The sequence below is a fragment of the Aricia agestis genome, chromosome 1, assembly GCF_905147365.1.
Source record: "Aricia agestis chromosome 1, ilAriAges1.1, whole genome shotgun sequence".
NCBI classification, from domain to species: Eukaryota; Metazoa; Arthropoda; class Insecta; order Lepidoptera; family Lycaenidae; genus Aricia; species Aricia agestis.
In genome coordinates this window covers 15,759,416-15,774,941 of record NC_056406.1, presented here as the reverse complement: position 1 = coordinate 15,774,941, position 15,526 = coordinate 15,759,416, and the positions used below count along the sequence as shown (strand labels likewise).

The 15,526-nt window shown below is 36.6% G+C and overlaps 1 protein-coding gene across 1 annotated transcript in view; it reads right to left on the bottom strand.

Annotated features, from left to right (window-relative positions):
* LOC121728376 (T-box protein H15-like) overlaps positions 1 to 15,526 on the bottom strand; it is an 80,014-nt gene that overhangs the window by 50,308 nt on the left and 14,180 nt on the right. The window contains exon 3 of the mRNA XM_042116552.1: positions 15,258 to 15,423. Within this exon, the coding sequence (XP_041972486.1) occupies positions 15,258 to 15,423 (166 nt within the window). The remainder of the gene's footprint in view (positions 1 to 15,257; positions 15,424 to 15,526) is intronic.

Sequence of the window (15,526 nt, the reverse complement as noted above, 5' to 3'; positions counted from 1 at the left end):
GAACTGACGGATGAGTTGGCGATCCAACTCGGCCGAATACTAATGAGGTAACTCGACTCTCCACCTGTCCCGAGAACTCCCCTCCTGCACTATCGGCACCATCGGATATTATGTTTCTATGAGTCAAGTCGGTCAGCTTATGCAAATCGACAAAATCTCTGGGAATTCGCAAACTTCATCAGCAATCCCCAAATATTTGCACCACAACATTGTCGGTATCAGCTTGTATTTTTACGTCGTTAAGCCGTGATTTAGTGTAAACGCGGCGAGACATCATCAGGTGTCCGGTGCGGAGGGTGCGGGGGGCGCGAGGGGAGCTGGCGGCGCGGGCGCAGCGGGGTCATCAATCATCGTACATCGCTCGCGACGTCCCGTGACCGATTCCAACTCAAACACAATTGTGCCCATGCCACCCACGAGTTCTTGCGAAACGTGTCAAATAAATGTTTCGCCTTTGTCCTCTTTGTCCAAACACTGAATAGGAACACTGGTTTTTTCGAGGTTACAACTTACAACTTACAAGTTTGACGTTACTAATATCGAGTGTTATAATTTGTTTTTAAGTTTTAATTCACGGGCTAATAACTTAAAAGTAACATTATTCGAGCTTATGACGTCATTTCCGTCAACATATTCGTTAAATATAAAAAAAAATAATTGTAGTAAGTAATTACTTATAGAAAAGTGTTAACTCCAAGTTAAGCAACGAGTCATTTAGAAATTAATCTTCACGGGGTTTTGACATAAATTACCTCAAGTTTTAATTGAACACTTCTATTATTCATTGCGGAGCTTCATTTCCTCGAAGAGTGTCCAAAATGTCCACAAATAAAGTTTAACAGCTTTTATTCGAAAATTATTCATATTTCTTTTCAACAGGAACAGTTTTTTATGTGTAATAATTTATGAACACAAACAAACATTTACAATGGCTCTCCTACCAACTCCCCGCTGAGATTGGCCAACGTAAACGTTCTAAAACTGTTAATAGGGACCATATTAAGTTTTTTCTAATATTTTATAGCAGTTCGTTTTTAATTTTAATAATTCTATAACTGACGCCGAGATGGATATCTGTTTGCTTAACACATTTTGCCCGTTAACGTTTTTTCTTTGCATAACATTATAGATATTAATGATAAAATGAACGATATTAATCGAGAATGATTCGATTCTCTGTATTTTATTACAGTAGATAGGACTATTATTTTGCAAAAATAAAAGACGTGCTAAGGTAATATGAGGTAACAAAGGCCAGCCAAAGAAGTAATTAATATCGTGCGTCTAGTTTATGCGCGAGTCGCAATCAGAGGAAATTAACGGCGGCCGTAATTAAAACGGATCGCCTTACCGAATCAATAAAGTCACGATAAGCGAATTAATTGTTCTGGGACCCCGCGCCACGTTGATTCATAGGTTCATGAGGCTGCCGCTGGCTACATACGAGCTCTATTACCGAATTTCATTATTATGAATAAAATATTTTTATCTCTCTCTTATCATAATGTTTCGAATTTCGAATATCCAAGACATCGTGTATAAAATCTTAGGAATTTAAACTTTATAGTACGGAAGCCCGGTAGAACATTTTTTTTTGTGATACTAACAAGCTAATTTTTTGTGAGTAAAGTAATCAACAAAACTTGGTTGACTACTGTACCCTAAAACGGAACCCCAACCAGCAGATTTTTTGTATATTGGTAGGTTAATAGTTATATGTATAATTTAAGAGTAACCTTGTCCTACATATAAAACAATCCATATATTAGGACCATCAAGTCAAAGTATGAAATCCTTTCTATCTCTGTTAGACCACTTTCGAGATTTTTTGAAAGTAAAAATGTTGTTCGCCTTATCAAAATGTAGCGTCAAAAAATGTTCTAGGGCTCCCTTACTATTACAGAAAAAGCTTTCTCAAAAGCAGCAATTTAGATTCAAATAACAGAACGAAATAGTGATAATGTGAACAATCAAAATTTGATGATCGGATCAAAATGATGTTTTCTTCAATAAATTTATCAATAATCACAACCTCGTTAACCACTGAGGGCGCACCGAGTGTAAGTATAGACTCATTCATAATAAAGATATTATATTGCCGGCGGCGAACTCTCCCGAGGGTAACGAATCGGTCGACCGATTAACTCTTAAACGACAAAAAGAGGAACTCCCTGCCCGCAGCCCTCTCGTTCGGGGGAAAACTAAGCCACGACTTCCGCTAATTATTCTGGAGAGTCGTTCCGTAAACATCGCCGTCCCTCTCGCACCCCGCGATCCGATGCACATCTCTGCAAAAACTGTCTGAAAACCGAAATTTTCCTTACCCGACGGGCGGCCATATTTCTTCCCTCTCGCTCCCATTAAACACACCGTAAACGCTTTCCTTTTTTCACGCCCTCACTCTAATGGCGGCTCTCGACATAGGCGAACGCGTTGGCCAACGCGTCTGCAGACGCGTTGGCCCAATGTGTAGAACGGGCGTTCGCGCGTTGGCCAACGTCTAAATACCTACGGCCAACGCGCGAACGCCCGTTCTACACATTGGGCCAACGCGTCTGCAGACGCGTTGGCCAACGCGTTCGCCTATGTCGAGAGCCGCCATAATAGAAAGGCAAATTACGAGCTTACAGGCGCGGACGGGTGGCGATGTACGAAACCGCCGCGACCGTGCATCTCGCGTCCCGCTCTCGCACGTCGCCGGCCATAACTCCGCGCCGTTTCAGTGTAGGGGTTGACTACGTGAACTTTCACGTCATATGTTTATGTTCGTGCTTTATACGTGCGAGCTACCTCAAAACGGAATACGTACGAGAATATTTCGCAACGTGAAAACACTTCCAGTTATGAGAACAAAGAGAAACAACATTTCACGATAGCTTTTTCACGATAATGTTTGTGAATCGAGACGTAATACCAAAAGCCTTGTATATTTGATCGAATTAAAGGACGAAGATAATAGGCTTCAATAATGCAACACGGGATATCATAATTTGTAATAAATGACACAGATTGTCCCCGTCGTCCCCGAGTGAGTGGTATCCGTGGCGTGTGGTAATGACCACCAGCGCCGACGGTTGATGAGCGCCTCGCGTGACGTCACTAACTATTATGCCTGTCATTTTCCTACATTATTCTCATAACGTCGCACTAAATATAGCGCGCTGATATTAAATGATTGTCACCGACTTCCACGCTCTAACAAGTGGTATAAAATGTAGACATTTGTCAAATTAAATGGTTTATAGGTGTGTTATGTGTACCATGAACTTTTTCTACTTACTTGTTCAATCACGCTTGAATTTAGAAAACACAAAAATGTAGAGTTCATATTATCTACCTTTTTTTTTTTAATCAATTTATTTAAGGGGTTTTGTCGGTGACCGACAATGCCTCCCCCATAAAGCTTATAAACAAATCAACCACAACATAATATTACTCGTTATCATCCTTGTTATAAACAACTGAAAATAATCATATAAAATTCATAAATTCATCATTGCATATGATTATACGATTGTTAATAAGCGATAAAGTAGTCGTTTGGGTAGACCTGCTATAAAAACTAAGGTTTCGTTATCCGCCCGAATAGAAATTATACAGTAATACAACATTAGAGAGTAGTAAATTGTAATAAAGAGTCACCTAGTGGTGACTTAATCTGAATAAGTAACGAGCAAATACTATTACCCCAATCATATGGCAGTTGATATGAATGACCGTCATTTTCGAGTTATCGACTTAACGCCACGCCGCGGAAATGGAAAATAATGACTTCATTGCCGTTGCTGGGTGTTGGGTGGTGCTAACAAACGTAATTTGGTCACATTAAGCGTCATTTCGAAAAAACTGCCTGCCGTGCGTGTACAAACATCTTTAGTTATTGAAGCTAAAAGAGGATTGCCGAATCTAATGGCCTAGCGTTGCACTGTGCACAGGTGCTTTAAAATTTTTATAAAGGTTTTTATATTAGTAAAATAGTTCATTGTATAAACATAATAATATCATTTGACTATTTAAATAATAATAATGAGTATAGTTGCCTTTCGAGTTTCGTACAAAATGATGCTTCCTAATCTGCATTAAATAAAATAAAAACATTTCAAAGTCTAAAGGTGTTAAGGTAATAAACAAAAACAAATTATGAGCTAATCAGTAGAAAGTTAACAGTTCTGTAACATCTGCTAATCATCTCGTTGTTTAATCACCGCAAGCTCCTCAGTTCCGACCGCGCTGTTTTTGTACCGACTCCTTATCGACCACCGGAGTTGACATATTTCATTTTTTGGGGTAGCTGTGAAAATGTAATGCCGGGCTTAAAAATGCGCCATATGACAGCTCGTATGCCCGTCCCTGTCTTCGCCGTACGGGGGAAACGAGAGGGCCACACTACGGTAACCATTTTAGCGCCTGCGGCTAGGATCATTTCAGAAAGTTCACGGTGCAACTGCTTCCGCTTATTTTAAAAATTTATGGATACAAATAAATTAAGCTTTATTTCGAAGCTATTTTCAACGTTGTACGTGTTCAAACTCCATTATTTACAATGACAGTTCTAGCAAGATAGACGACTTTATACAGTATAAAGGAACTAATTTTGTGAAACGAAAATTAGATTTTCTTTTCCTAGTTTTGAAGAAAATCGAATGCTTCAAACTTTGCAAAAATTGCAATGTAGACCGCCAAAAACAACTCCAAAAGTAACATTCTCAGATGTCAACTATTAACAAGATTCAGAATAAAGTCAGGCACGAGCGGTAACGAGCGGGCCGGCCACAATGGCTCGTTTGGCCAACAATGCCGCCTCCTCGCGGCCCACTTCATTACGCACGTATTGTGCTCCTGAACTATGACTCTCCGCCGGTGGCCCACCTTTGTCTAAGATAATCTCGATTGAGCTTTTAACGCCTTATTACACTCGTACAATAGCCCGATCTATCGCTCGATCGCCCGCTCGATAAACACTAGATAGCGATTGATTAGAGCCGTAATCGATTAATCATCGTTTTCGTCGGAATCTATGACACAACAAACCGTTCGATTACTAATGCATTATATAATAATAAATATATTTTCGTTAGAGAATCTTAACGATAACTGTTACTACATATGCCAATGACAAACTGGCTACGAACGAATCCTATTTGCGCATGTCATATAGAATGCCGTATCGAACGATAAAAATACTCTCTAAATTTTTTTAAATATTTAGCCAGTTTTAAGCATTAAAATTTTTGTTGTGGTATAGATATGTAAATAGAATTAATGTGTAAATTGAAATATCCGGATAATTTATGCAGAGGCGTAGTCACAGAAGGCGTAGGAGGGCACCCCCGCACTTTGCACATGTAGTTGCCACTGGCCATACAATACCTAACTAATTGTACGTCGACAGACCACTGCCACTATTTTGCTTCCACGTAAAATATTAAATTACAAAACGAATAGGCATAATGATACAATGGAGGTAAATCGTCTTTGTTAAAACGCTTTTGTGTAGCTAATTTGTTGAGTTCATACTTTGTTAATCGTGTCGGACAATCGAAAATACCTAGTAAAATATTTTATACGTTAAGCAAGTGTACATTTTAGCTTATTAAATTTAAAATTTAACGAAGTTAGAAACTGTTAACAACAAACGTGAACTCTACAAAATATTATTAATTTTGAGTCTCTTTTTAGTCTTATTCTGGTTTACGTAAGATTTTGCGTGTAATTTACCGTGATTGAGCATTATCTGGTAAATTAGGTATCATAAAAGTCATAACGAGAGTTGTTACGGGAGGTTATCAGATCCAGATGATTACGTCGTCAATCTCCGTCAGCTTTCAACGGAAGCGCCGAAGAGACGGACATGTGAGGTAATAACTAACGGATAACCGTTAAACGATTTGATGACTTAAATTATAGTAATTAACACATCAATGAGTCAAATAAACTAGTAGCAATAACTTTACAGAGGTCAGAATATTTACAAGATTGATATAACGTTTATAAAGCAGTGATTAGTATTTATCCAGTTTGTTATTAGCTCAGCTCTACATTCCACAATCTATATATATAAAACTCAAAGGTGACTGACTGACAACGCACAGCCCAAACCACTGGACGGATCGGGCTGAAATTTGGCATGCAGGTAGATGTTATGACGTAGGCACCCGCTAAGAAAGGATTTTGATAAATTCCAACCCCAAGGGGTTCAAATAGGGGATGAAAGTTTGTATATAATAATACTTCTTAACGCGAGCGAAGCCGCGGGCAAAAGCTCGTCATAACATAAACGCGTGTAAAAATAATTTTATTACCTTTTAGTTCCAACAAAACGCAGTCAACATGAATCATTTAACATTCCCAACGGGTTAATATTGTGACAGGTTATTTAGATTAATATAAGATTAATGTTGTACCGAATGTGAGAACCGTACAGGCGGACAAACGAACAGTAGCTGACAGTTCGCGGCGCGGCGAATCGCGGGCGTGGGTGACGCTTTGTGCAGGTATCACTTCATTTTCTCTTATTAAATTCCTCCAGTAGCAGGGCCGGGTGAGCGTATAGCACTTGTAGCATTCGCTACGGGCCTCACGTGTCGCGATCCGCGACTGTAATTTTTAACATAGTAAAAGCAGACTTGCTTAAATTAACAATTCTGGTGTCAAAAACTAAAAAATACGTTTCTGATAGACCTTTATCTAAAGAAACTTAAGAGGGCGACTAACCCCAAAAATCAAACATCGTCCTTCTCTCTTCACTCTCACGCCCGTCTTTCATATGCCAGATGAAAAAGAACGACGTGGATTCATCGCCAAATTAGTTTTTTCTCAATAACTCGATAAATATACAACATTTTAAAAAGTCGATCTCTCAATGATAGAATTTTATATAATTTGTTAAAATATTAACTTAGTTCAATGCACGGTTATGGCAATAAACGAAAAATTCGTGAAAATTAGATGCATCTTTGTGATTTTTTTCTATCGAGAAAATTTTAAGATATAGTGTTTTTGCTCAGATCGAATTCTCGGAAATATAATGTAGTATCTAATTTTAGAAAATGAAACAATTCGGGGCTTATTTTCAAGTATAAAAATTAATTACAAAATCAACAATTTAGGGTTAGTCGCCCCTTACGTGAACTAGGATGGAGGCCCCGCGCTGCACCAGAAATTGCTACGGGCCCCGAGCTAACTCAATGCGGCACTGCCAAGTGCCAGTAGCTCTTTTAACATTAATCACGAATTCACGACGCCTTTTATAATTGTCTGACGTGGAGTTGTAGCTCATTTCTCAATACCTACGCATCAATGTTAGTATTGATAATATTATGTCCATAACAATACCATTGGAGCTTTTCAATTAGTTGAAACTAATGACTATTCTTACAATATACAGGATTACTTATGACTATGTCTGAGTAGAGTAAAGATTGGTTAGGAATTATAGGCATGTGTCTTTTTGTAATTTGTGAACAGCTTTAGACAGTTGTTGAAATTTTCACAGATTATGTATCTCTATTGCCGCTATAACAACAAATACCAATAACAAAATAAGTTTAATATTTAAGGGGGGGCTCCCATACAACAAACGTGATTTTTTTTTACATTTTTTGCTCGTTATAATGATGACAACTGGTAGCCCCCTGAAATGTTCACAAAATATGACTCAGTTTTATTTGTAATTCAATAATTCTTTATAAAATTTAAATAAAATTAATAATAATTAGTGTTTTAAGTTTTTGTATGGGATCATACAAAAACACTCATATTTTTCTTATTTTTGCTCTACAGTAGTACGGAACCCTTCGTGCGCGAGTCCAACTCGCAATTCGCCGATTTTTTTTCAAATCAGTAGGTATTAAAGTGTTTTAATTTATACACAGATTTTTTATGTCCTCCAGACATCGATAAACGTCATTTTTCGCTAATGAAGTACTAAATATCTTAATGATGTATTTCATAACATTACCACGTCGTCAAATAGTCCAATTATTAATGATAATCATTAACAATAAAATAAATTATATGAGATATAATTATAGTTTCCTATCATTAGCATCACAGGTAGCGAGCGGTTCTAAAATATTTATTTATATTATAAATCGTTCGTGGTTCATTTACCTTGTATTTGCCGGCTTATTGCCAATTAAGGTGAAATAACAGTAAAACTGGGACCATTATTATATCGATTGGCCACATAAAGTGTAGTGATTACAAGGTTTTAACTGGTTCACATTATTTGCTCTTTTCTGTTTCGTTCAATTTTAAACACATATTTTGTGATACCAGTTAGGTATGACAAAATATGTGTTTAGAATGCAGTTGCAATAACCGAAAACTTTGCTTTAGTATCTTAGTAATATTATTAAACGTGGGAGAGCCATGCTTCGGCACGAATGGACCGGCTCGGCCGGAGAAATACCACGTTCTCACAGAAAACCAGCGTGAAACAGCGCTTGCGCTGTATTTCGCCCAGTGAGAGAGTTTACCGGAGGCCCATTCCCCTACACTATTCCCTTCCCTACTCTCCCCTACTATTCCCTCTTAAAAGGCCAGCAACGCACCTGCAGCTCTTCTGATGCTGCGAGTGTCCATGGGCGACGGAAGTTGCTTTCCATCAGGTGACCCGTTTGCTTGTTTGCCGCCTTATTTCATAAAAAAAAATTATGTAAATACTTTGCTTAGTTTTCAATTTAACACATTTATTATATTAACCTATCTACCTCTAAAATAAAATTAATTTTGTACCTAATTTTAATCCTTTAATAGGTAAAACCATGTATAGGTAGACTTGAATAACATAATCATGCTTAAGTTCCAATTAATGTTATATTATATTTTTTGTTGTAATGATATATATTTGCAGTATATCAGATAAATTACAAATTTCCGGAGATACTATGATTAATATTATAAAATGATAATAATATTAATTATATATACTTAAGTAGATAGTCGATGCAAACAACGACCACTATAAATTATAATATTAAAATCTGGTAATAGATGTACAAGTGAAAATCTTCATGTGCTGTCGACTTTACCTACAATTCGTACCTACTTTTCTCATTTATAGAGAATGAGAAAAGTATGAATTGTAGTAGGTAAAGTCAACTTGCCCCCCCTGCGCCATCAGCTGGCGACGCCCTTGTATGCCGTATCAATTATACGAGGCCCCGATGCCAATGGGGCCCCCAAAGTGAGCAAAAATTAATAATACCTCCCCATTCCTTGATGGTAATATAGGTAACCTTATTTTAGGGCCCCTAAACAATTTTTTATATGGGGCCTCAGCGTAGCATGCCTTCTACGCTCCAGGACAGACCAATACATAATAATTGTGAAACGGCAAAGTATAAGCCGTTTTTATGACGCCAAAATTATTTCTACTGATTCATTACTGATAAAAAATCATAACTAGTTGTTGCCCGCAACTTAATCCTACTAAGTATAGGTCTACCAGAATCTGATAGCAATTTTTGACAGCAGATTTTCAAAAAATATCCTTGATCATTGGATAATTTTTTACATTTGCATGTTTAAGACACATAATCAGCCGCTATAAGAAAAGAAAAAGGATCAAAATGTTAAATCCAATTACCCCGGTATTGCTAGAGGCAATTTATTTTCTCACTTTTTGCCATCAGATTCTGGTAGACCTATACCATTACATATTAACATCGAAACCGTATGCGTATGTATAATCAATACTTTGTAGACACAAGGTTTAGGGAAATCATATTTCATTATACCGATGTGTTTCTGTAGCAAGGTGCAACTGACGCAGCATGGGTCCAGATCGTGGTACTAATTCAAACTTACTCGTTCGAAGACCCAAGACATGCGATATTGAGAAATAATGATGTTCGATATCAAATGTTTTGAAAGCATTTCTATCGGTGGAATTCCAAAACTGATAGCCAAAATAAGAATTTTATCTGCCTACTATAAAGAAAACAGATATTTTGTTTTTCTTTGATTACTTAAATTATTGAAAAAAACGATGTGTTAACTTTATTCTATAGACATAAGTTATAAAATCATTAGATAGTTTGCGATTAAACTCCAGCTGTATTGCCTAAGATTAAGTCTTATGTTTTTATTAGCTGATTGCCTATCTATGTAACACATTCGTTAGGATAATAATATAATAACAATAACTAACGATCGCAATCAAAATCTTCACATATGAAAATGCGTGCAAAACTCGCGTTACTCATAAGATTAACTTTAATCAAACCACCTGTTGTATTTAAAACGTTTAATAACCATCGGAACCGTCAGCGGCCATTGTAGAACCACCGAGCGGTAATAACAAATACAGTTTATATCGTTCAACACCTTGCCCGAACCAGCTGCGGATTCATAACTCGTGTATTTTTGACTCGATATATTCAATCAAACAAACTACCGGATGAGACTCGTAATTCGATCGTGTTGATATTGCCCTTTAGTCGATTTGCATTCGATTATTTCGACATCGCAGTTAGGAATTAATAGTGTGTGGGATTTTACACAGCACATCCGAACACCATAGTCAGTTGTCACTAAGTGATGCGTTATGTAAAATTACAAGTACATATGTATTTTGATTTCTTACTTCCGAAATTACTTGTATAATTTATTTGTACTTGTATAATTACTTGTATAATTGGTCCTGTTTATGAATCATGCGAATATTATTAATCTATAGGCTTGCTTGAAATTTGCTTATGCTTTGATCGCGTTAAAGTCTTTTTCTTTACAAACTGTAAATTACAACTTTTGGCACAATAATGAGTCGCATTTGATATTTTTTTGAATATTATATTTAAAAAATTATATACTTGTAATTACTACTATATACTAATTGTTAGTAGGTATACAGTTCTACTTTTCAAATTATAATAATAATAATTTCTTATTGTAGTACACGTAGGTACTTAGGTAGCCAGGTACTTTTTGCAGAGGAACTAATTTTCCTCGCTACGGCTTATACTTTTTACACCTGGGATAAATCATAAAAATATCGCAACAATGTACGAAGTTGACGACCTTTAATTGTATTTTCCTACTTAACATGTTTATTGGCGATCACACCGCCGCGCCGTTAAAATGGCGTCACTTGTTCATCGATACATTGTATGTACTTCTGTGGAAATTGTGTTTACAATCGCATATTAACAAGTTATAAGGCCGCTATAAAATTATATTACCCGGTACCTAGATACCGATGTTAGTGGGAAACTGCCAGCGACTGGTAATCTATGATTTAACGAGAATCACTTATAGGGGCTTAACGTATCTGCATCTTTAGTTAAAGAACAACCTCGGGTGTATATTATTTTATCGCGCGTTGCGCCTTGGGCTAGACTGAAAAAGTTGTAATGACACTTTTGTATTGGTACCTGTATGTAGGGGCAGAGGGCGTTGATAGTATTCCTGTGCGTCAACTAGATGGCGTTTTTTTTTTTTGAGAATAAACAGCGACGCGTTGTTAGTATTCCTAGGCGTCAGTAGATGGTATTTTATTAAAATAATTTTTTGAATGTATAATATGTCATAATTATGTATACAGGTTTTTTGAAGATAAGAAATAACTTCTTTCCATTCGGGTGTCCCTCTCTCCACGACTCAAGTTTTTTTATTATATCCTATTAGTACCTAAAATTGTAAGGGAAAATATTATGTATATATGTCCGTTACTATTCTTACTCGTACTCTTCAGTCTTCACCCATAAAGCCATAACCGACGAACCGATTTTGACAAAATCTGGTACTCAGATACTTTGAATTTCAGAAATGGTCTTATGATATTTTTCATCACGACAAATGTGAGGTTTCCGCACGATCCTCCCAACGAAGTTGCTGGAAACATACAGTATAACATAATATGTAATAACATAAATTATACTCGTCTTGTAAGCTGCATCTAACTATACAGCAGTAGTCCAAATATGGAGTGTCATACTGAAGGTCAACATCACATAAATCGTCCACCAGTTACGTCTTAACAAACTCGGACGCGAGGTGGCCGCCAGTAAATCAAAACGACGCCCAAAAAATACAAAACACGACTTGGGAGCTGCGAGTTGGGGAGAGTGACGGTTCCCGCGAGCGGTAGTGATGTGCCGTCAAACAGAATACGTCGATATTCGCCACAGTGACTCCGTTCAAAATGATTTTTAAATTTTTTTATTTTTTTAAAACAATGCCTGGGTCAGCTTATACCGCAACGTGACAAGTATCTGCCTAGTTTTTTTTTTTATTTTTTTAAAAACAATGCCTTAAAAACCTTAGACCGCATCGTGATGCCGTGATATGGATTTTTAAATTTGTATTGAACTTAATGACTCCCTTAACTCCGTTGCGCCAAAATCCGTTTACCGAATACCGTTCATTTTTATCGGAATAAAAAGTATCCTATATCCATTCCCGGGACTTAAAGTATCCTTCATTCAGCAAAAATAGTTCAGCGGCTTAGGCGTGCAGAAGAGGTAAAAACAGACAGACACGCGAAAGCATTTATAATATTAGCATGGATATAGCTATTGCCTACCGTGTTAAAGGAAGCTAATTTGTAGCTTGTGATTTTTTTGCATATCTGAAGAAGCTACTAATAATAATAATATTATCATGTATATTATGTATCGACATTATCGAGATACCTAATACAAAATATGTACACGATACATCTATGATATTATGAAAAGGATTGTTGTCCGCAATAAAAAAGATAAAGCGTATTAAGGGACTTTATATTAGCAATAATATTTGCACATCTCTACATCATCCACCAAAATATTATCGAAACACAAAAAGTCTGTTAATTTTTTAGAATAAAATACCTATATTATTTACTTTTAAACTTTCATTTTATAAGAATATTTTAGTTAAAACAAACCCTAAAGTTAAAACAAAAATTATATTTACGTCATGAAATTAATTAAAATTCTAGAATTTTTTCATTAGCAATCGTTACTTGCTCGAGCCGCATTACACGGTAGTCGAGACTAAATTAATGCTTGTAATATACTAATTTACTAATTACAGATGTAGCAGTCTACACGAAAATATTAAAATGTATTTTATTTTAATTACAATATTTAAATTACGGACCACTTTTTACTCATACGGAATGTTGAGGTTTTGTTACACGGAATGTAGTTTCTCTTTATACTATATGCTAACTATAGTTGGTACCCGCAAATGCGTTGCTTGAAAATTCGGTCACCGCGCGAAAGTCGCATATTTTTCCAGGATGAAAAGTATCCTATGTCCTTTCCCGGGAATCAAAGTATCTCCATACCAAATTTCAGCAAAATCGGTTCATCGATTTGGGTGTAAAGAGGTAACAAACAAACGCACGTCTTATAATATTAGTTTGACGTATGTCCCTATAATTTCATCTATATTTTTGCAACAGTCTCACAGGAATTCAAAATTAATTGATAGCATTGTAAGCAATTTAAAAACACGCTTCAGCACCCTCCCCGGTTAAAATTTGTCTCTGATATCCCATTTTGATTAGATGTCTCGATTTATCCCTTGTTTACAATTTTGTACCACGCATGAACTGCATTGATACTTGAACAATAATATGCGCAATTTTAACGTGTAGAGATTAATATGAAATTTATTTAAAGGTTAGAGATCGGTCACACAAGCCACATAAAATATTGTCATCTACATTATCTATTCTATTATAATATTTGCCTACTTTCAGATTATTATTTTTTTGTAAATACAAAGACAACACAAACACAAATGTACACAAAGATGTAGGTTTAGGGTCTGTAGTCTGTACACCTTACAATGATAATGATGATGATAGAAACAGCCTTAAATGATAAACTGTTTATATTGATATAGAAATTACAAAGGTTACAATAGAATAATGATAATATAAGGAGGTGATTGCGTATTATAGCTGAGACATTTTTTATTTTGCCAAACTCATCATTAACTTAGTACTTATAATATATATTAGGTATAAGTACTAAGTTAATGATGAGTTTGGCAAAAAATGAAAACATTACAAAATTGTTAAATTATTGAAATATCTAAGACTAAATTATTGATATGTCGTGCTGACCTAAGAATGTGCGATGCTTGCTTGTATCGTACAGGTAACCTTCCTAATTAATGATCCTACGGCGTAACTACCAACTACTTTTTATACATTTGTGTGTATTTGAAGTTGATTCAACTCTAATGTCATAATATGAAAAGTATCAAAACTGTTCACTGGTGTCGAGTGTCGAGCAATGAGTGTAACAATGGAGCGTCCCCCGGGATGGAACCTCGCGGCAGTGATTTAGGCTAACTACACTTGTTGCGACGCGCCGCCAACACTATAATACAGATTAAATGCTTGCTCTGCATTAATAATCAATTTTATTATAATTTTGAAGTGATACATTCAAGTTACAACCAAACTATTTGGCTATTATAACGCCATCTTGTACACAGTACAGATCTCTTCTAAGGTACTGACTAGTACAGTAAGGAGAATCTATTGCACTCTGGAGTCGGGAAGTGTCAAGACATTTGTGGTTTAGTGGTTTTTGACCACTACATGATACATCTATATCGATACGGGTAGAAATGACGCTTCAGGAATTTGTACTTTGATTCGAGTTACAGACTTGAAGTCAAACTATGAAAAAACAAATTCTCCCAACACAAATAAAAAGTTGAAACGTAACCAAATATAACAAAGGCAATACTTCACAAACTGATTTATGGTATTAAAAGTCAGGGGATCCCCTAAAAGACTTGTTCCCGTCAAAACTAGACGGGGGCTCCCGATGGCAATTTTCCGCTCACCGCCCGCGCCGGCGCGCAATTATTTAGATAAACTCTCGGCGTGACTATAAAAACATCTTCCCCCGCCGCTGTCTCCCGGAAAATTTATGTCGGGGCATTACGCCGGTTACGATAAAAATGTACTTTTAATTTATCTCGTTAAAGGGTTGAAGGACGATGGGGTTCGCGGAGTAATTGCTCCAAAATTAGCCACTCCGTCTAATGAATCCATTATGTACCCCATTCCCTTGATTATGCGGAATCGAACTTCGATTTTGTTACTTTGCCTGTTTATATTTTAAAACACGTCGGATACTTTAGCTATCCGTATTGTTGGTTCTTAATTTTGCAAGCGTACGGTTGCAATTATAGGGCAATTTATGTATAACTTGACCAAATATGAGTGTCTATAATTATTCTGATTTGGTGCGCAGACAATCTGATCTGGTGACAAAGTCTGTTGCAGCTCATGAACTCACCGTCCGGTCTTCGTGATGATCATCTCTGTGCCGAGGTCGTGGAACTTGTCCCAGAGCTCCTTGGTCTCCAGTTGGCAGTCCACCGTGAGCAGCTCCTCGCAGTTGCATGACGTCACCGGAGGGGGCAGCGGCCGCGCGGGGGAGGGTGTGTCTCGCTCGCCTAGATCTGAAGAATATTTTTTAATATTAGAAGTTAAAATTAAAATTCACAATTATTGGCACTATAAGAGTTCATACTACGGAAAGTACTACTTACGTACTAACTATTT